Below are 21,739 nucleotides of genomic sequence, written 5' to 3'. Positions count from 1 at the left end.
GGGGGGGTCGGACACAAGGCCTCTCAGGCAGCTGTCCAGGGAGCGAGGACAGGAGTCCCCAGGACAGGGTTACTTTCCTCCTTCAGCCAAGGGGGTGGGGGTGGTGGTTCTGTGCGGTGCCGTGTTGTCCGCCCGCGGTCAGCGGCCAAACTCCAGGGGCCTTCGTGGCTCCTGCCTCTGGGGTCAGGGTCAGAGACCTCTGATTATCCTGGGAAATAGAAGCCCGCGTTGGCATACTCATGGCCCCGTTCCCCTCCCCCGCGCGGCGGCCCAGCGATGAGGCCTGCACCAGCGGCCAGCTGGTGGTCGCCAGCCGCGAGAGCCAGTACAAGGTTTTCCACTTCCACCACGGCGGCCTGGACAAGCTGTCTGACGTGTTTCAGCGCTGGAAGTACTGCGCGGAGACGCAGCTCAAGGACCAGGTAGCCGGGGTGCGGGAGGCTGAAGGGCACTGCCTCGGGGGAGGGGTGTGGAGAGGCCCCAGCCCAGGCTCCACTCACCCGCCCCTGTCAGACCCACCCCCTGCCCTTCAAGCCTACCCAGGGGGTCCAGGGCTCCCCCCACCCACAGAAGCCTCGCCAGGTGCAGGGCGTGACCATGACCCTGACCCTGCCCCCCCACCCCCCCACCCCCCGGCGGTGGCTGGTCGCTGGGGGTGCTGGTAGGGCAGGGCGCTGGCTCCTTGGGAAGTCAGTGCTCTGCGCTCGAGAAACCATGTTTTGACAAGATTTCCTGCCGTATTTTGCTCAATCTACATACAAATGTGATAAGAACTCTTTAATTATCTGTTGGAGAGACCGTCTGTGCTTATTAGAAAGGGGCCGACTTGGAGCTCCCCTTCCTTCCCACCGAGCCTCCTGCTGGCTCCCCTTATTACAGTAGTGTGGCTTGCTTTCCCCCTACATCGAGCAACCTTTGATTTTTGAATTAAATGTCAGCCGCAGTTTTGCCCTGGATTCGTGACTGCCCGTGGAGACAACCTGACAGGCGGGCTCCCTGCTCGGGGAACAGCGGTCCCTTTGTTTGTGGCCAATCACATGTAATTTATTGCAGGCCCTCCCGGCAGAGGGAAGTTGGGCCGTACGAGGCATTAATTCCGTTTTTTGCGGCGGGCCGGGGGTCGCGGGGAGAGTGGGGGTGGCGGCCAGGGGGGCCGTGGTGTGTCGGCCGGTGGGTGGGTCGGTGGGAGGGGCGGGAGGAGCCCAGCGACCCGGGAAACCGATGTGAAGATGAAGGTATTTTCATTTTAATTGCGTCTAATTACACTAGCCGGTTAGGGGTTTGTATGTGGGGAGAGCGCCCCGTCCTTTCTGGGGAGGGAGAGGGGGCTTTTCTGTCCTGGGGACAGCGGGCTGGCTTCGGGCGACCCGAAGCTCATCTCCTGGAGCTTCCCTCCGGGCCAGCAGGTCGCCGACGAAAAGACGTGCATGCAGTTCTCCATCCGCCGCCCCAAACTGCCGTCCTCGGAGACGCACCCCGAGGAGAGCATGTACAAGCGGCTGGACGTGGCGGCCTGGCTGCGGCACCTGAACGAGCTGGGCCAGGTGGAGGAGGGGTACAAACTGCGCAAGGTGAGCGGGGCAGGGGGGCCGGGGCCGCCTCCTGGGGGCTGCCCCTTCGAGCAGGGAGGCACGGTGTGAGCCCGGCCGGTAAAGCAGAAAAGGAACCCTCCGGAGCGGGTTTGGGGTACCCGGCGGCCGGCTGCATGGAGCCGCTCGGGGTAAAATGCGCCGCTTCCAAAACCGGGATTAGGCCATGACGTGAGAACAACACGTTAATCTGAGTGCCCCACCGGGGCGGGCATTGACATTGAAATGAGCCTGGCTGTGTCCTGTATGGGAATGGAGGGCTGCCACTTTCCCTCCAAACATGTGCAAATCACAGCGACCTGAATCAAGGCATCAGTTGTCACCCAGGCCCAGCAAAGCCCCCAAAACACAAATCCCCGGGGATTGGGGGGTGCTTTGAGCCGCCCTGTGTTGGCCCCTCCCCAACTTTTGCCGCTTCCTGCAGGCCATTTTCTTCGGAGGCATTGATGTGTCAATCCGGGGGGAGGTCTGGCCTTTCCTGCTGCGATATTACAACCACGAGTCCACCTCGCAGGAGAGGGAGGCCCTGCGGGCGCAGAAGCGTCGGGAGTACGCTGAGATCCAGCAGAAGAGGTGAGCCCCCCCCCCGCCCCGCCCCGCCCTCCAGCCCACCCTGCCGGCCCCCCAGGGGGAGGCAGCCGACCAGGCGATGGGCGTGCAGTCCCGCACTGATATTATGTTCCGTGACCCAGACTCTCCTGGGAAGATGGGTCCCAGGCACGGGCTGATAGGCTTGGATAAGAGGCGTCGTTATCCCTGGGGCTCGGCCGTGGCTCTCCTTAGCTCCGTGTCAGGGTCTGAGAGCTCGTCCCAGCAGGCTGAGCTCAGCAGCGACACCCCGCTGAGAACACCAAAGGAGGGGGGCACCAGCCAATGGCTGAGGTCTGTCCCGGCCTGGCTGAGCCCCGGTGGGCAGGCGGTGGCCAGCTTCACTCCCCCCGCAATGCCCTCCCCAAGTTAGTGGGGAGCCAGAGGGTTTGACGGGGCAGCGGCCCAGCCCCCATCAGGACCAGGGGTGGGCGGGCGTGTGCCACTCGCTGAGCCCCAGGCCCCCCGCAGGCTCTCCATGACCCCGGAAGAGCACAGAGCCTTCTGGCGCGACGTGCAGTTCACCGTGGACAAGGACGTGGTGCGGACAGATCGCAGCAACCAGTTCTTCCGCGGCGAAGACAACCCGAACGTGGAGAGCATGAGGTACGCCTTCCCCGCCAGCCGGCTTCGCCCTGCCGGGAGGACAGCCCTGCGTCCCCCTCCACCTCCTCACCGGCCACTCTGGGTCACCGGCCACCTGCGAAGGAGCGGGTTAGCAGCAGGGCTGGGGTCCACCTTCCAGGTCCAGAAGTGGAGGTTCCTGAGCTATTTTTTTTAGGCAAATCGATCAACGTCGTGTGGCCAGTCCCTCCCCAGGGGACCAGCAAAGCCTCCCATCCCCTGGGCCTCCACCAGGCCTGGCTGGCTTGGCTCCCACCAGCCCTGGGTGAGCCTCCCTCCGGGCCTCCCAGCAATGAAACCACACAGAACCCGAGGTGGGCATCTCTGACGTTCTGCTGTCTGGTGAATGATTGCACACCATTAGCAGCCCGTAAAAATGTCCCTGCCAGCCTGCCCTTTGTCCCGGGCGGGCAGCGACCATCAAGAAAATCAGACCCACGTGCCTCTTTCCCCTGCTCTGGAGGTCTGGGCCTGGTAAGAGGCTACCGTAAGCCCCTCCGGTTCCCTAGACTCTGAGGACAGTCCCCAGAGCTGCCTCCCTTGCCCTGAGATCAAGGTGAAGGGGGTCTTCAGACTGGGTGACAGGCCACCCAGAGCGCAGCAAGGGCAGGCCATGTCAAGACCCCCCTCGCGCTGACCGCCTGCTCTCTGCCCTGCGCCCCTAGGAGGATCCTGCTGAACTACGCCGTGTATAACCCGGCCATCGGCTACTTCCAGGGCATGTCAGACCTGGTGGCGCCCATCCTGGCCGAGGTCCTGGACGAATCGGACACCTTCTGGTGCTTTGTGGGTCTGATGCAGAACACGATCTTCGTCAGCAGCCCTCGGGACGAGGACATGGAGAAGCAGCTGGTGAGGCTGGGGGACGCGGGTTACAGCATGCCGGGGGGAGGGCACGCCGCCTCCTGCCCTGGCCGCCAGAGAGCTTGGGGGCTGCGTGTGTCGTGGCCGCTGTGGGTCCACAGGCAGAAAGGCAGGCATTGCCAATGGAGCCTGGAGACTTAGCCGTGGGCCTCTGGGAAGACCCAGCTTCCTGGGAGCAACGCACGCCCCTCCTCAGTCCCAAGCCACAGGGACATCTGGGCTGCTCCCTGCAGGGGTCCAACACAGGATGCAGGGGTGGGGGAGTCTCCTGAGGCCCCCTGGGCAGTTGCTGTGCCCCAACCCAGGCCCCAGGCCTCTCCTGGAGTGCCCAGCCCGATCACCCCTTCCTCACAGCCTCCCCTCACGGGAAAGACCCAGCAGCTCTGAGGGTTGGGGAGGTGGGCCGCAGGGTGCTCACGCTGGCCAATCAGAAAGGATCCTCGCAGCTGTCTCCAGGGAGAATGATGGGCTCCTGGTGTGGGAGGGGCCTGAGAGTCGGGGAACCCTGCCCAGCTCCCCCCACACGCGCCCCACCCCGGCTGCCCTCTCTGCATGGGGTCCGTTGATGTCAGGTTTCCACGGCACCTAGGGAGGTAATTATGGGGTCGGACGCAATTGGCCCCTGATGGGCTCGGGCCGCACACGGCCCCGTGACCCTTAGCGGCCAGAGACGGGTCTTCTCCAGGGTTCGGAAGTCAGCAGCCCGAACTGGGCGTTGCCACAAGTAGCCTTGATCTTGTCCCTCACCCACAGCCCTGGTGGTGACCTGACGTGCCCGAAACGAGTGCCCTCAGGTTCAGAAATGCCCCGTCCCGGCTGGAAGTCAGCTCTGGAGGATGGTGGATCTTGGCGATGGGAAGGTGGTTGGGGGTTTCCGTGCGTGATCTGCTCGCCTTCCCTGGAAGAGGGGACGGCAGAAACAGCCCTGTGGGGTGTCTGAGGCCTGGGGAGCCTGCCCGTCCGCTGCCCGTCCGCGGCGGGGCAGCACGCTCCCCGGGAAGCTGATCCCGCCGAAATCAGGGAGTGGCGAGCCAAGACCGGGTGGGGAATCGGGTTCCCACAGCAGAATACCGTTCGGCAGGTGCGGATGCAGCCAAGGGAGGCCCAGGGCCTGGGGTGGGGGCTTCTCAGGCTGGGGGCCCGTGGGAGGGCCTCGGGGGGAGGGGGCATCTTGGGCAGAGCCCGGGGGCTCAGCGGTTCTGGCCTTGCCCCCAGCTCTACCTGCGGGAGCTGCTGCGGCTGACGCACGTGCGCTTCTACCAGCACCTGGTGTCGCTGGGCGAGGACGGCCTGCAGATGCTCTTCTGCCACCGCTGGTTGCTGCTGTGCTTCAAGCGCGAGTTCCCCGAGGCCGAGGCGCTGCGGATCTGGGAGGCCTGCTGGGCCCACTACCAGGTGAGCCAGGCCGGGGCGCTGGGCCCTGGTCTCCGGCCACACCCTGCAAGGAGGGCCGCTTCTGGGTAGCTGTGCACCGGTTCTGGGATTCCCGCCCCCACAACCCCAGCCTGCAGAGACCACACACCAGCCCTGTACCAGTCCACTGCTTTCTCGTCCCGCCCCTTGTCCCCTGTCCTTTGGGGCTGGTTTCAGGCCTATAGCTCGCCTCCCAAGTAACTGAAACGGATGCGAATTGCCCACTGACTGAGCTCATTACCGCGTCCTGCGGCCGCGCTCCCTGCTGCCACAACCAATCAGTGCGAAAGACATCTGTGAGGGTGAGCAGGCCGCTACAGCCCAGGCCGCCAGGCTCTCCAATCCCCCCACCCCCCGCACGCCTGGAACTGCTCAGGGAGAGAGCCTGAGACCCTGCGTCCCCGTCAGCTCCTCAGGAGCGCCCAGGACACACCACCCCTCCCCAGATATCCGCGGCAAAGCCCCTGAGAGCAGCGTGCGGCCCCGTCACGCGGCTTTAACACCCAAATGAGCAAGAAGCTGGCTGTGTTCAAAGATGGGCAAGTCTCTTTGGATCCATCAGCCTTTAAAGAAAGAAAAAAATTGTACCGACGCATCTGGGAGGTGACCAGGATCCTTTCTGCAAAGGCCAGCTCTGCCCTCGCCGTCGAAGCCAGGAGCTTCCGTTAGAGAAGCCGGCGGGCAGAGGGGAAGCCCGGCCAGCCCGCAGACGCGTGAGCCGGCCCACTCCGCTCTCGCTGGCGTCGCTGGAGGAGCATCTCTGAGTCCCCGAGGCCATGCTGGTGCCCCAAGCCGTCTCTGACCCCGCCCGCGCGCCCTCTGCCCCCCGCCCTGCGCCCTGCCCGAATGAGGGAGCCCGGCGCACAGCACGGATGGGCCAAAATGCGGGGCCACATGTGGTTTTTTTTGCATCGCGTCTGCTGTGCAAGGCGCCACCGATGTTCCTCCAGCAGCAGGGGACGCCCCGTTTAGGCTCCCGTCACAGGTGGACTCTGCGCGCCACCCAGCCGCCGGAGCCACTTGGCCTGGCGCTTTCCATCCCTGTGGTCGTCTCCATCCTAAGTGTCATGGAATCCAGCGGAAACCGTGGGAGAGGCCCCTCTGGGCATCTCTAGCGGCCGCCATTCTGCGTGAAGTTCACTGATCAGTTGATGTTTCTCAGCCCCTGGACCGTGTTGGCCCCACACCTTGATGACATTGTGGTGCAGGGGTGCAGGGGGAGGTGGTTGAATGCTGGGAGTGGGAGTCGGTTACTTCCTCAGGAGTACGCGTCCTGGGCTGGTGGGAGGCTCTTCTGAAGTGAGCCCTGTGTCTGTGGGGGCCAGACCGCCCCGGGCCTGTCCTGTGAATGGAGTTAGTCCTGTCCTGCTGCCCAGCCCTGTGTGGAACACGCCTCACCCCTTCCTCCCCATGTTTCTCTCCGAGGAGCAGCACACACACCCCTTCCCGGAATCCCGCTGTCTCCTGCCGTGGCCCAGCTGAGGAGCCAAAGCAGGAATAAATCCATTCCGGATTAGTTCAAAGGAAGGGGCCGGGCAGCCTGGGGGTCGTTCTGTCCCGGGCAGGCAGGGCGTGGGGCGTCTGCGGACTCCAGCCTCTGCCAGAATTGTGGGCTCCGCCCGGCTGGCCTCCCTGTTCCGTCCGGCTGGCCGGTTGACATTGGGAGACTAAACACGGGCTTCCTGGTGCTCCTTACTCTTCCTCTGCCCTCGGGGGCCCACGTGAATCAAAGGCAGCGCCCCCTCCCGGCATCCGGGGCCCCCTCCCGGCATCCGGGTGGGGGAGCTCACAGGAAGAGCCCCGTCAAGTGTGGGCACACTGGTGTCCTGCCGGGTGCCTGGTGTTGCTGGGCCCTGGGGTGAGGTGGTCTCTAGGGAGGGCAGCAGGGTCCTCCGTGGGGTCCGTGAGGAGACAGTGAAAGACGGCAGGATCGTCCCGACGCTCCGTGGGGGCCCCCCGGGGCTGTCTCGCTCCTCCCTGTTAGGATCCTCTTCATTTCTTAGCCACAAACTTAGGGGTCATCTCTGGGGCAAGAGTTGGGATGTTCAGCCGGGAGGGAGGAAGGCGCTGAGCAGAGGGTGGCTGCTAGAACGTTCTCGATGGCGTGTCCACAGCCCACTGGCCGTGTTCTGACCCAGCGCCGACGGTCACGAGCTCTTCTTGGCCCTTTGTGAATAGGCTTCTTCGCGGTGAGCCAGGGCCAGCCTTCCGAGGAAGCTCCCGCCTGGCCCCGTGATGGAGTGTCCCCGGGGGTACCTAGCAGCAGGAGTAGCTCGAGCGGCCACCCCTTTGCATGTCACAGCAGCCTGTGGGTGTAGTACTGACCTTGGCCAGAGCGCAGGTGGGCAAACAGGGAACGCGGCTCGGCCCAGAGGGCTCACCCCACAGCTCTGCCCTCAGCCGCCACCTGCGCCCTTCTCCCCCTCAGACAGATTACTTCCACCTTTTCATCTGCGTGGCCATCGTGGCCATCTACGGGGATGACGTCATTGAGCAGCAGCTGGCCACCGACCAGATGCTCCTGCACTTCGGAAACCTGGCCATGCACATGAACGGGGAGCTGGTTCTCCGGAAGGTGAGTGCCCGCCCCTCCCCCACGCGGCCCCGCCCACCAGGCTTGCAGAGCCCCGCCCACACACCGAGCTCCCGTATGGGGGCGGGGCTTGAGCGCAAGCCCCGCCCCGTGCGGTCCCGGCTCTGGGGAGCTCCCAGCGCAGGGCTGGTCCACCTCCAGGCCGGGACACCAGAGTCCTTGGTCGTGTGGAGAGACAAAGTGGTCCGGCTTGACAGACACTCCCCCCCGCCCGCCCTTGGGCACCGCCCTCCGCCCAGAGCCGGCAGCTTGAGAAGGCAGCGTTGGGGGAGGGTGGCCACATGTCCCCCGCGGCTAGCGGAGGGACCGGGATGCTGCTGACCACTCCCCACTTCCCGGTCTCCGCCTGCGATGCCCCAGGTGGGAGGCCTGTCGTGGCCTTCGGGGGCTGGCAGGAGCGACACAGAGGCCAGCGGTCGCGTGGGTAGGAAGTGGGCACAGCGCTGTCCACGGCCGCGCGAGCGGACTGGGCGGAGGACGAAAGGCGACGCCACGGGGCCACCGGAGCGCTGGGGCGTCCCAGCCCGGGGCTGAGTCGGAGGGGGCAGACGGAAGGGCAGGGACTGAGACGGGCCCCTGGGCCGCCGGGCTCACCCTCCCGAGGAAGGCGTTTGGGAGCCTGCGCCACCCTCCGCCCTGTCCTCTCTCGCAGGCGCGGAGCCTGCTGTACCAGTTCCGCCTCCTGCCCCGCATCCCCTGCAGCCTGCACGACCTGTGTAAGCTGTGCGGGACCGGCATGTGGGACAGCGGCTACATGCCCGCCGTGGAGTGCACGGGCCACCACCCGGACTCGGAGAGCTGTCCCTACGGGGGCACCGTGGAGACGCCCTCGCCCAAGCCCCCCAGAGAAGGCAAGAAGGGCCGGAAGACGCCGCGGGAAGGCTTCGGTTTCCGCAGATAGGCGGGGCTCCCCGCGCTGGACCAAGGTGGAGGGACCCCAGAGGGCCTGGGCATGGGGGAGGGGTTGGGGAATGGGTGTGGAGGGGTCAGGGGAGGGTGGAGAGGAAAGGGGAGACTTGGGGCAACCGGAAGGGGACCTTTTTGTATTAACGACATAAGGCCAGAGAAAGGTCACCTAGCAGAAGAGCAGGGCCAGAAGGTGCGGTCCTTCTGCCTGGAGAGGGGGCCGGCTGGCTTCTCGGGGGTCTGCCTTTGGCTCAGCGAGCCTCAGGGACTCCTCCAGCTGCACGCAGCGCAGCCAGGCGGGGTGAAAGGAGCCGAGGGCCTGCTCACCCAGCAGCACAGGAAGGCAGAGCCGAAGGGGGTCCCGTCCAGCCCAGGGACATCTTTGTGAGCTGAACATGCCCCCTCATCAGGGCCCATTTCCTGAGAGGGCCAGTCTCAGCTTTGCACAGCTTCAAAGCTAACACAAAGATGTCTGGAAAAAGAAAAAAAAGAAGAAACCCGGTGATTTCAGAACAAACAAGTGTAGGAGCAGCCTGAGGGTCCGAGAAGCTGGGGGCTCTTCAGTGGCTGTTTACGCACTTTATCCTCCTGGGATGTGAAGCAGTCTGCCTGCCACTGAGCCCGAGACGTGGGCTGTTGGGGGTGGTCGGGCCCTCTCCCACACTGGGGGTGCGTGTTCTCCACGAGGGTCTCAGACGTCTAGATCAGCCTCACCGAACACGGCAGCCAGCTGGGGGCCGCATGGGCTGGGCCCTGGGCGTGCAGGCGAAATCCCCACCCTCTGGGGGAGGCTGAGCCCCCGGGACGAGGCATCCGAGAGGCCTGGAAGGACCTTTGCTTCCCTGCAGGGCCTGCTTGGTGTGACCGTGGGCCTTCGCAGGTGGCTGGGCGCAGTGGTGGCCCCGTCATGTGGCGGGCACTCAGGACTCCGCTCCCACCTCCGGAAGATTTCTGTCGGTTGCTCCTTCTGGGATTTAGTGACAATGGACAGAGGAAGGCCTGGGAGCCCCCAGCTGGCTGGAAAACATCCGGCTGTCTGCACAGAAAGCGATGCTTGAGCTGGTGGGCTCATGGAGGCTCGACTCCTTCTCCAGTTCTCCCGCACACCCGGGAAGTGCCGAGAGTCCTGGTGGAGACACCGCCCTACCGAGGCTTCTTTCCGCTCTTCTCCCCGGAGAGCCAGCCACGCTGCTGGTGCCACGTTCAAAAGATGTTTTTCGACGGGAGAGAGGAAGTTACCCGCCACCTTCTTCGAAGCTTGTCTGTTTCCATGAGCTCAAGTCCTCCAGCATCTCCGAGTTGCCAGAGCCTTCTGGGGAGAGCCCTCTGGAGCCCCCTCAGTCCCCGGGTCCTGGGGGGCTGGCCATTTCAGCCCTGCAGCAGGGTCCAGGCTGGGTGAGGTGGACTTCTCACCTGCTCTACATCTGGGAAAGGGGGTTGGATGCCTTTCTGTGCCGGCCCCCAGTCTGCTGTGGAAAAGATGCTGTACCGATCCGGCACTAGAAACCATCTCGCCGTGAGGAGGAGCATCGGCTAGCCACCCCTGCAACCGTGCCGCGTAGTGAAGAGCCCGCAGACCCATCTCCCACTCCATGTAGGGTCAGCGGTTTAGACTGGGCACCTCTGGTCTTGGCTGGCTGTGTGCCCATGTTTGGCTCAGAGGGGCTGCTCCTGTGCGTAGAGACCAGACCTGGCGCTGTCTGTTGCCCCACCCCGCCCCCGAAAGCTGACCTTGGTCAAGACGAAAGTGCAGAAGCAGGAATGCACAGGTGCCTTCCCAAGCCTCAGGGGAGGCCACCCTTGCTGACATCCCATTGCTAAAGCAAGTCCCATGTCTGGACTCAGCATCCAGAGCTGGGGAGTAGACTTTCCCTTTAGCAGGAGGAGCTGAACGGTGATGGCGGGGGCTAGGAAGTCCGAGGGGGAGGAACTGGGCTGTGGGTATGTGTGTCATCCCCTCCAGGAGGTTTTGCTCCAAATAGCCCTGTCTGGGAACTCTCCTGTCAGGGGGCAGGACTTCCCTTTGAAAGGCAGGAGATGCCGAGGGGAAAAGGATGCTTCTCAGCTCACCCCATCTAGGAGGCAGCAGCCGTGCATTTTACTGAGACACCTTGTGCCTTCGGGCTGCTGTGGATTTGTTGGCGGGGGGGGGGGGGGGCAGGTGTCCAGGGATCTTTTCCTTTGGAGCGTCCTGAGTACAAGGCATTCATGCTGAGTTCCAGCTCCCACAGTTCCCCGAGACAACATGCCAAGTGCCACACCCCCCCCACTGCTCCCGACGCACGCCCCTGTGCTGAGCCGGGCCCCCAGGAGATCTGTGCCTCTAGAACAGCTGAAATCTCAGGAACCAAAGCCCTGGGAGTGTGGGCGCTTGGAGGAAAGGCTGCTCTGGAGGGCTGGGGAAGGCCCGCCTTGCAGGGCTCCCTTAATCTGGGTGCATTTAGAGGAAGCCAGCCAAAAACCCTGCAGCCCCAGGATTCTTCCCAGCGGGCAGAAAGCATTAGGGTGATAATTCCGTCATTAGACTTCTAGCCTCCCCACCTCCCAAACGTGCAAATATGGGATAATCAGCCCGGCACGGCCATTGTCGGTGATGCTGCTTATTTAACCCATTTTTTTAAATGACACTTAATGTTATTGGCTGGTGTGCGTGCGCACGCATACTTAATTTCCCTCCCGCTAATGTCTGTGCTGACGTTCCAGGATGTTGCCGGGGCCCCTGGGAAGAGAGGGAGCCTTTGATACGCTCCTGCTAGTGTAGACGGGGCCGCATGGCAGGGGCTCGCCGGCCCAGAGAGGGTTCCCGTTCCCAGAGAGAAAGGGACGGCGGGAAGGTGCTGGGAAGGGTGGGGGCCGCGCAGGCTGGCAGGGTTGCGTGTTGTTAGGTGCAGAGAACAGTGCTCTTATTCCAGAAGGCTCCAACTCAAGTCCCAGCCAGGAAGATTTGGAACCCACAAGTTGTGGGATTTCTTGTCCCTGTGCCCATGAGTGGGGAGTGGATGGGGTTGGGAGGGGCCCCTCTGCACAGAGGACGGTCTGCGGTCCAGCAGGGGTGGCCCGGCCCCTTGGGGGCCTCCGTCGGTGTGCCGTGAGTAGGTGTGTTGTTCTGATCGGCTGCGCATCCAGCAGCACGGAGGTTTTCAAATCCCAGACCTGAAGCACATGTCCTTTGAGTTATTCCATAAGAGGCTAACCTGAAGCCCCGTCCGGGGAGGGCAGCCGGACAGGACATAGCTTCTGGTCCTAAGACGGTGGCTTCTCCCAGGCTAGGTGGTGGGGGCTAGCAGAGGTCAGCCACACTGATCTTTGACAGGTGGCCGTCCAGAAATGGGGCAAAGACTGGGGGTCATCGTGGTGGGGGGTGGTGCTCTGTGGCTTCCCCCTTGGTTTTTGGGAGGCTCCTCCAAGCTCTCGTGGCCATTCCTTGTTTGGTAGACATGACCCGGAGCATGGCAGGTTCAGGATGACAGGAATGTGCTCACAGCAGAGCCTGGCGGAAGCCTCAGTCATCCATCTGGCCTCCCCTCCCCCGCAGGGAGGCTGGCGGGTGTCAGGGACACCAGGGTTCACGCGGCAAAGAGAAGGAAGCCTCTCCCAGTTTGCCCAGCAGAGGCCCCTGGTGGCCACCCGGTAGGGAGGAAGGAAGAGGCGTTCCCCCAGGAAGACCCACACACGTGCAGGGGTGTGGAATGGGCCAGAGGAGGTGGCCTGAGGCTGGGCATGCCACATCCCCAGAGACTCTAGGGAACCAGACCCAGGATCCCCTGAGGCCGGTGTTTCTAAGCCACACGGCAAGGCTGTCCCTTGGAGTGAAAACATTCTGTCCCTGGATGTTCCTGGCTCAAAGGGAACGGCCCCAAAATAAACAGCTTATGTCCTCCCAAGTTGTGAAGGCTGAGGCCTGGGCTCCCTCTAAGTGGGGTCGAGCCTCAGTTTCCCCATCTGTAGAATGAGAAGGTTGACACCCGCCGCTCAGGGAAGAGTCCACTGACCTTGGCCTTCAGCAGCCTTGCCCGAGAGCCGCAACGTGTCCCCTGGCTCCAGAGCTCTCCCTGCTTCGGGAGTCAGCAAACCCCTTCCCTCTCACGCCCACCTTGCTGCTTACCCGGCCGACGGGAATCTCTCTGTGCCTCTTCTATAACATTCACCCCACGCCCTCCACTCCTGCCACCACGAAAAGTCAACCACGAACCATAACCTCAGCACCCCTGCAAGGCGTCTGCGTAGGCGTGCAAGGCTCTTCCGCGGGAATGTGGTCCGTGCAGGCAAGGTCTGACCCTTCTGCAGAAACCCCCCGAGTGGGGACTCTGGCCTCCTGGGTCAGTACTGTTGGACCCCGGGAGGGGCCTCCCTCAGCCTTCAGGGAGCAGGGCAGGGGTGCACACCACCTGCGGGCATCTGGCCCTTTAAATATGTGGCATTGAATTTCTAGGTGGGGCGGGCGCCGGCAGAGCCCAGGGCCCTCCTCTCTCCAGCGGCTCTGCTCGGAGGGCAGGGCTCTGCCTTGATCAGGTCCACCTTGATTAACAGATTACTCTTGTCCATGGCAAGCAATTCTTTGTGTTTTGTTTTGTTTGTGAGTACAATCATCTGTTGGGCCCCCAGCCCAGGACTGGTCACCACCACCCCAGCCACGCTTCCGCCTCCCGTGGATTCCCCTGAAAAGTAAATAAAACCACACTGACAACAGACAAGACGCTGTCCGGCGCCTCCGAAAGGCCCCGTGGGGTCTGTTCGGCCCCCGTGTGGCAGGTTCCGGTGCTGGGCACAGAGGGCCCCCCAAGAAGAGCCCCCAGATGCCGGGGGATTCCGTGATGGGGAAGGAGAAGAGGCCAATGACCAGGGTGTGCGGGAGGGAGGGCCCGGTCCGGGGCCAGGAGCAAGGGAGGCTCCTGCCTCTGCCTCGGAGGGGTCGGTGGGGGAATTCAGGAAAGGCTGGGGAAAGCCTGGGAACCCCCGGCAAGTGGGGGCCCCGCACCCGGCCCGGCGCGCCTGGAAGCACACAGTGTTTTATTGAGCCTCGACTGCCAGGGCTCCGATTTCAGGAAAAGCTGGAGTCTTGCATTTGGGAACTTTTTTAAGGAGGCAAATAAGGTGAATTTGACCTTGTTGCAGGGTGTGGGGGGGTGGAGTTGAGAAGCTGTGTCCGCTCCCCTCACCTCACCCGCCCACCGAGCACCCCTGCGAGGCCAGGCCCCGGGGGGACTGCGGGAGGCTGGGCAGGGGAGGCTGGGGTGGTTCCGGGTTCTCCGGGAGCAGGGGGGTGGGGTGACGAGCTCCTAGCCCCCACAGCGGCACCTTTGGCTTGAAGCTGGCTCTCCACCGTTCTGTGCCGCACGGGGCGGAGGGCAGTGCCAAGCTCTCCTGGATGTCTACACCGCGGGCTGGCTCCTGTCTGCGGGGCCTGCCTCGCCACCCCGTCTGCACGCTGCATGCCCGGGTGCCCCTGCCTGAGGCCGGCTGGGCAAGTGCCTTCTGGGCGGGGTCGGGGGGGTGGAGCGGGGGGCTGGGCAGCAGGAGACAGGGTACATGAGCGAGGCTGGTGGTGCCCCTTAGGGAAACCTTGGTCCTTGTGGGGGATGGGTGTGCTGCTTCCCCGTCATGCTGGAAAGCCAGCCCCGGCCATAACCTGGAGTCGGAAGCAGGCAGACATGGGGCCTGGAAGCCATGGGCGGGAGCAGCGCATCCTCCGGAAGGGATGGTCCAGACCCCACAGCTCAGCCCCGCAGAGGGAACCGTCCCCGGCCCCACCCAGAAGGGCCTTTCAAACCTGTCGGGCGGCTGGCTCCTTGGGTCTGGTCCAGCCAGGATGTACCAGCAGGATGCTTGTCTGCTGTGCTCTGCCCTCTGCTGAATAACCTAGTTCACGACCATGGGGACAGCCAGAGGGACAGGCCGTCCGATGAGCCAGGCAGCCCCGGAAAGGCCCAGCCCTCCGCTCTCCTGCAGTCTCGAGGACCTGGCCCGGTAGTGGCTTCTCCTGTGGTATAGACAGCCGTCTGCACCGCACAGTGTTCCTACTCCTGCTAGTGGCGGAGAGGGATGTTCCTGGGGGTCTCGTCCCCCGCAAGGCGAGTGGCCATCCTGTAGGGAGGCCTGGGGCCATTGCATTTAGGATCTGCCCCAGGGGCTTGAGCAAGGACAGCAGGTGGCTGGGCTTTCTGGGACAGGAAGACATCGGCCCTGTAACCCTCTGGAGAGGAAGGGTTGGCCACTCAGATGCCGATGCCTTTGGGGCCCCTGGGGCAAACTGGAAGCCTGTGTGCTAGCGGCCTCCCCTCACGCTTCACAGTGTGACTCTTACCTCCAAGCCCCGGGGAGAAAGACATGTCACATCAGGAGCCGCACTGACCTGTCCAGTGGGTCATTCCTGGTGTCTGTCTTTCCCTTGCCCCCACACCTGAGGACAGTGCAGTGAGCGGAGATGGGGAGGGCTCAAGCCAAATAGATGGGGGTCTTCCTGCTCCTGGCCGTTTGTGGCCACGGAGCCGCCCTGTGTCCAAGCCCGAGAAAGCCCCGTGTGCTCTGGCTCTGTCCTCTGTCCGAGTCACCAGGGCGGGCATCCTGTCCAGGCCAGCGGCCCCTCCACACACGGAGCAGGCTCCAGTCCCCTCCTCTCCCAGGTTCAACCTGCCTCCCTCACCTCTGGGAGCACTGGCCCTCCGGGCGGACCCCCACCCCCCATGCTGGCTGCAGGCCCTTCCTACTTCTCAGCAAAAATCTCCCGGTGATGATGGGGTCACCAGGCTTGCAAGGAAAAGTGCAGCGGGAACAGAGGACAGTTCTCCCCACGCATCATCGACCGCACAAGCGACGCGGCTACTGAAGGACATGTCTGAGCCGTGTCTGTGGACACGTGTCCATCTGGGGCTGCAGGGGGAGCCGTCCCACCCGGCCACGTCCGACACCTGCCCGTGGGCACGTGGGCCCCACTCAGCTTCGGCCCCGGGACACCCCAGAAGCCGTTCCTCGTGCACTCCCTCCCCTACCCCTCTCCTCCCTGCCTCACAGGAGAGAGCCCAGACCTCCAGGCTCCTGGGGCGTCCACTGTAATTTAGACAAAGTGGCTTGGAGAGAGGCGGCCGGGTCTCTGTCTATGATAATCCGTCTGCCTCGACAGGTCGGAAGCCCCCCTGCTCTTCCCTCAGCAACGTGACCCTGAACAAAAGAAGGCACTTGTTATTTTATTTTATTTGGAGAGAATGCCTGAGTGATTTTCTAAGTCGGTGTTCGGGTGCCGAAGTCAGGAATCAGGGTGCCGCTGCAGGGGTGCGGGGCCGCAGACTGGGTTCAGCAGCCCTCGGGGTACCAACCCCCTCCAGCCGGGAGAGACGCATGCAGAGTGACAGGATGGGAAGCCTCCGCCCTGCCCCCGATGCGAGGTCTGAAGTTGATTGATTCCTGGCCATGACGGCGCATGATAGAAGAAGATGCCGAGGGTCCTTGTGGCCACGAGTTGGTGACGAGTGAGCGCAATGGTCTGGTGGTTTTAAATCTAATGGTAGATTACGGCTATGGGCGAGGGCCGGGGAGACCTCGCGCGGTGGGAGGTCCGAGCTCTGGATTGGGCTCACTGGACGACCGAGGTCAGTGTCTGGACACCAGCTTTGGGAAGACAGGTGGACGATTCTGAGAGGGTTACTCCCGAGTGGCTGACCCCTCTGCTCTGCCTTCGGGAACTGTGTGGACTCCTGGTGCGCAACTCAGCGTTGGTGGGAAAGCCTGTCCCCGCACTGGACGCCTCACCCCACGAGACGCACGAGTCAGGACGGGGTAGGGGGGGGAACAGGCTGGAGCCAGCTTTCGGGTACACGGTCCCAGTGTCCTCCAAAAGAAAACCCAAATGTCCTTGACCAACAACTAGCTGAGACCAGCAGCCAACGAGCAGCAAAGACTGAGGGGCGGGCGGCAGGCCGGGTGAGCCTTGATGACATCCCCTCCGGGGCAGCTTCCAGGTTTCCGGTCCCCTCCCCCCATTCTGCCCACCTCTGTCCCCACCGGAAAACTTGAGAAAGAAAGTGACAGTGCCCCCCACTGCTCTGGGCAGGTGCCCTCTGAGAGAATGCCACACGCCCACCCAAAGAGCAGGGTCGGTCCTGTTTCCAGCATGTTCTTCCAGCAGGTGCGTCTTCTGGATGTGCTGATAAATCCCCAGGTTCTGTGAAATGACTAATTTAGACGGGAGTTTCCCCCAGTGCTTGGTCTTCCTGCTCAACTGGGCGACGTGGCCCCCCGAGCCAGGCAGATACACAGGAGTGAACTTCTAGGTCACAGGGCGGGCCAGCCTGAAGCAGCGGCGGGGCGGGCGGGGGTGTCCCGGATGAGGGTATTTCCGGGGCAGGCGACTCTGCTCTGCAGCGGGTTGAGACAGGAAAACCATCTCGTCTGCCTTCTGCCCGGGGTGCACTTCCCGCTGTGGATGGGGATGGGGTTTTCTAGTGGGTGAGACCAAGAGCAGGACTCAGGCCAGTGCAGGTGGGAAGAGACGCTGCCCCCAGGGCGTCGTCTTCCGGTGCCTGTGGTGGGACAGCTCCGCGAGGCTGAGGTTCAGTCCCCCTCGCCTCCGGCCTGCAGCTTCCCTCACCTCCCCTCTTCGGGGACGGAGTCTGCAGATGAGAGAGGGTTACCAGCAGGACCACCGGCCTCAACGCTCACGGTCAGACCTCCGCCCCCACGGCCGCCCCAGAGAGTTCCCGGGGTCCCCGAATGTGGGAGGCCCATGGCCTGAAATGCCATTGCTGGTCCCTGCACAGACCCTTCCTCCTGTCTCAGGCCTGAAACTGGCCCAGGATGCCAAGGTCAGCTGGAGAGTGGGCTCCTGGCCCCCAGGATCTGGTTAAGGATTCGAAAGGACTCCTCTCCACAAGGACTCCTGCAGACCGTGTGGCTTCGGTACCCGCAGCTGTGGATGGGTGCCTAGGAGATCTCGGAGGACCAGACAGGACTGGAAACCCCCACCCCATGGGGTGTTTTCCTTTCTAGAAAGCAAGTTCCAAAGCCCTAGCCACCAGGAAGCTCCGAGTGAGACAGCAGGCCGACTGCCCTGCGCCCCCAGCCCCTCAGCTGTCCTGAGGGAGCCAGGCGCAGACCCGGGGGGCGGGGGGTGGGCAGAGCCAGCTGCACGGTCACCTTCCCGCAAAGCCTGGGCTTCCCACCAGGTATTGTCCCGCCGGGACGGAGGGAGGTGGGCAGGCCTTCCCATCCCTGCCTCGGCCCACGGGCCTCCCAGAACCCTCCATGCACTCCAGGCCCCGACAGTAGGGCCCCTGCGCGGCGAGCACCACTGGGGCCCAGGGCACAAGGAGGCACGTGTGGGCCTGTGTGGGCCCAGTGGGGTCCCTCGACCTCCACGCTGGTTCCGGTTTCCCTAGGAAGGGGGCCCGCACCGGTGTGAGCCGTCCTTCTTGGCAGAAGGCGCTTCCTTGCTGTTTCCTTTGCTTTCTCCCCCGGCGGCCGTTTCTCCGAGTGGGGATCCCTGCCGCTGACCCTGCCGGCTGTGTGCGCACCCCTGGGTGCCTTGGTTCCCGCCCGAGTGAGGGGCTGGGAGGGGCCCCGAGGGAGGGGGCACCCAGGACAGGAGCTGGGGTGTTCCTGGAGCTCAGGGAACGGAAGGGGGTCAAGGGGCGGGGGGGGCTCCGGTGGGAATGGAAGAGGCGGGAGGGGACGGGCAGAGGAGGGGCGCCCCCATCCCCCCGCCTCTCCCACCCCCGGGCCCGCTGAGCTAATCATATCAGGTGTGCTCCAGATAAATATTAATAACCCGGTGACAGAGGGAATTTGGGAGAATCGAATTAAAAGGACACTGTGCAAGCCGGCAGGCCTGCCAACGCGTGGCTCCCAGCGAAACCCCGGGGGTCAGAAGAAGAAAACACACTGAGCCCCCAGGAGGGTCTGGAACGGAAGGTGTCGCTGACCCATCCTCCAGGGCCACAGCTGCAGAGAGGTGAGGTCCGCCCGCCCCCCGCCCCCAGCCCCGCCCCCCGCTGAGGGCAATAGGACGGGACAGAACAAGCCCCTGGCAGGGTGGGCACCTGGGTCCAGTGCCCTCCGAGCACCCCGAGCTCCCCGCGCGGCCCCCGCATTCCTCCAGGGCCCCACCCCTGGGAGCCAGCCTGAGGCTAGAGTGCCAGGCCGCAGGCCCCATTGACCCGGCCCCTCGTTCCTCCACCCGCTCAGCCTTCCTCTGTCTCTGTCCGCACCAGCTAACGGGCTCCGTGCCAACCCCAAGTACACCAGGCCCTCCCCCTCCTCCAGAGGCCTCCGCAGAGCCCCCAGGACCTGGAGTGCCCCGGGGGCCTGGGTGCAGCCTGTCTGTAACGCCCACGGACCGGACCTCCCCTGCAGGGTCAGGCCCTACCGGGAGAGCTGCCTGAGCTCCCCTGGGGTAGCGCTTCCCCCAGGGCCAGAGTCAGACCCCAGCCGTGGCCCCAGAGCCTGGCCCGCTCAGCTATGTCCCTTGTCATGCGGACTCATGGCCCCCAGGCCCCTTTTCTCTTGAAATCAAGATTTTGGAGAGTCCCTCATGTGAGTCAGTGTGATGCCTTTTGGCCCTTGGGGACTTGGCTTGGTCCCAGGAGGAGCCAGACATGGGGCAACCCGGGACAAGGACAAGGCGTGCTTGGAGTGTGGCCGCGGTCCCCCTAGGGTTCCCCCATCCAGTACCCGCCCTCCGTCCCTCGGGCCCCTGGCCCTGGACAGGCGGACACGCGGACACCTGGGCTTCCGACTGACCACAGCAGCTTTATTCTGCATTTGGAGGAAAGGGACCTCTTTGCCCAGTCCCTACGGGCCCTGTGACTCTTGGCAAGAGAAGCCCCTGGCAGGGGTGGGGCGCTGCTGACCTGTCCAGCTGGTGGTGAGGCGCCTTCCCTGGAGGGCCGGTAAGGCAAGTCCCACTCCAGGCGGGTGCCCTGTCCAGCCACGTCCTGTTGCCTGGAATGCTCCCCAGAATGGAGATCTCGCCACCTGCCAATGCGGGCGCGGCAGGCCCAGGGTGGGCCTTGGATTCCAGGGACCCAGAGTTCCCGTCACCTGCCAGCAGGGCCTTCCCACCTAGGGTGGCGCTCAATTCTCACAGCTGCCATTTGGGGGCAGTGCTGGTTTGACCTGGTTCTTAGAGGCAGAAACAGAGAGATTAAGCCGTTGGTCCGAGGTCACCCAGCCAGTGCCCAGGTCTTTCTGATTCTTCTTTCCCCGTGCTGGGACAGTCTCAGGCCGACGGTGCTGGACCGTCCTTCCCCAGGGGAGGACACACTGACCACCATCCAGACAGCGCCTTGAATCTGCGTCTACTGAGACCTGACCTGAGTCACCCCTCCCCGGCAGAGAAGGGCAGGCCCCGGGCCCTGAACTTGCTTTGTGACCTCAGGCAGGCGGCCTCCCCGTCTCTAGGCCTTTGGGACCATGTGGGACATTTCTATCACACACCCAGGAGTGTGACCCCAGCCAGACAACAGGAGCCCCCGGCTCTGAGAGGGGCTCACCTGGCTCTCCTGCCCCAGTGGGACCTCAGCGCCCAGCACGGAGAAGCCCATGACCCCCGTCCAGACCGCCCAGACCAGGGTGAGCCGGCTCCCAGCGCTCCGTCCCCAGCAGGCTCCGCTCTGGCAGCCTGGGGACACCCCCAGAGTGGGATGCATCAGCGGGCTGGGTCCTGGGGTGCCGGGGGGAGGCAGGGCCTGGCCCCAACAGGCAGCCCTGGATGGAAGGAGGGGCCGTTCGCTTCAGAGTCCTCCTGGGGGGCAGGGAGAGCAGCCCTGAGGAAAGGGGAAAGGACGATGGGCCCCCTGGGGGCGTCCCTGGCGCAGAAGTGGGGACAGGACCAGGCTGCATGGACTCCATTCTGAAGGCAGAGGCGATGCCTCACACCTAGCTTGCTGCAGGGGTGCCGCAGGGGTGAGAAGTGGGAGCTCGGGCTCTGTCCCAGGGCTCTCTGGGGTTCGGTTCTCAGCTGGAACCCTGGGCTCTTAGTGCCCTACCCTGGGAGCACAGTAGCGGCCTGCTGTATACCAAGCTCCGGGCCAGGGAAAGATGTGGCACTCCACCCCTCCCCCACACAGCCCCCTGCCCCGCAGGGCCACCCCCGGGAGCCCTCCACCTCTGCACCCGGGGTCTCTCAGGATGCAGTCAGGTCAGGTCCACGGCGTGGGGCCAGGAAGGGGGAGACCCAGGTCACCTGACAGATGCTTTTCACAAAAAATCACCCAGCAAATACACAGGAAGCTTGACAAGTTGTGCAGGTGGCAGGAGGGACCCCCAGGGAGCCTGTGAGCCCGGGGCAGGCCGCGGGGAGGGAGGGCACCACGTCCGGGTCCGAAGCCAGCCCCGGGAGTGCCTCTCCCCATCATCAGAATCAGAACACAGGCCTGCCCGTCTCCCGCCTGAGAGGGGCCCCCCCCGCATCCCAGGTGTAGGGAAGTGGCTCAGGCTGGAGCATAGAAGGGGGGTCATGCTCGTGGGCAGATCACGGGGCTCTGCAGGGTCTTGGTCCCGGGGACTTTAAAACTGGGGGTGCCTGCAAATACAACATCGGAATGTGGCCAACGGTATCGTGATAGCGTTGTAGGGGGACAGGTGGTGACCCTCCTGGGGAGCACCGTGTATCACACGGACTTGTCCAATCGCTGCGTTCTGCACCTGGAACTAATGCAACACTGTGTGTCCATGGTATTTCCATTTCTTTAAAAAAGATTGTATTTATTTATTTGACAGTCAGAGATCACAAGCAGGCAGAGAGGCAGGCAGGGGGTGGGCAAGCAGACTCCCCGCTGAGCAGAGAGCCCGATGCGGGGCTCGATCCCAGGACTCTGAGATCATGACCTGAGCCGAAGGCAGAGACTTAACCCACTGAGCCACCCAGGCGCCCCCATGGTATTTCAATTTTAAGAAAAGGGGAAAAAATGGGGTTGCATGGGCGCCTGCCAGATGTGAGGGAAAGAGGTGGGACTTGTCTGTCCGAAGGTCCCTGAGCCTCAAGTGGGCACCCCGCCCTCCTCTCCTGGCTGCGGCCTGGAGCGCCTCCCCCAAGCCTCTTCCTTGTCTCCCACCCACCCGCGGGCAGTCTCGGGCAAGCCTGCAGAGGTGCTGAGGAAGGGTTTCCAGCACTCAGGACCTGGGTGTTCTAGGGGGCACGGGGAGGTACCCATCCTCATCCCCGGGGAGG

At 63.8% G+C, this 21,739-nt stretch overlaps 1 protein-coding gene across 5 annotated transcripts in view; it reads left to right on the top strand.

Moving 5' to 3' along the window:
• Window positions 1-13,268, top strand: part of TBC1D16 (TBC1 domain family member 16) — a 74,019-nt gene extending 60,751 nt beyond the window's left edge. For 2 of the 5 annotated variants that reach the window (XM_082705453.1, XM_082705454.1), the window contains exons 5-12: window positions 275-422; window positions 1,404-1,571; window positions 2,014-2,162; window positions 2,649-2,783; window positions 3,467-3,653; window positions 4,881-5,060; window positions 7,507-7,653; window positions 8,324-13,268. In XM_082705453.1, the coding sequence (XP_082561579.1) occupies window positions 275-422; window positions 1,404-1,571; window positions 2,014-2,162; window positions 2,649-2,783; window positions 3,467-3,653; window positions 4,881-5,060; window positions 7,507-7,653; window positions 8,324-8,572 (1,363 nt within the window). In that variant the 3' untranslated portion in view covers window positions 8,573-13,268. The remainder of the gene's footprint in view (window positions 1-274; window positions 423-1,403; window positions 1,572-2,013; window positions 2,163-2,648; window positions 2,784-3,466; window positions 3,654-4,880; window positions 5,061-7,506; window positions 7,654-8,323) is intronic. The other 3 variants (XM_082705457.1, XM_082705455.1, XM_082705456.1) reach the window with 3 other exon arrangements.
• Window positions 13,269-21,739: the final 8,471 nt, after the last annotated feature.

The sequence above is a fragment of the Mustela nivalis genome (genome assembly GCF_964662115.1).
Source record: "Mustela nivalis genome assembly, chromosome: 17".
NCBI lineage: Eukaryota > Metazoa > Chordata > Mammalia > Carnivora > Mustelidae > Mustela > Mustela nivalis.
The sequence above is the reverse complement of the archived record's forward strand: the minus strand, read 5'-3'. Positions and strand labels throughout refer to the sequence as shown.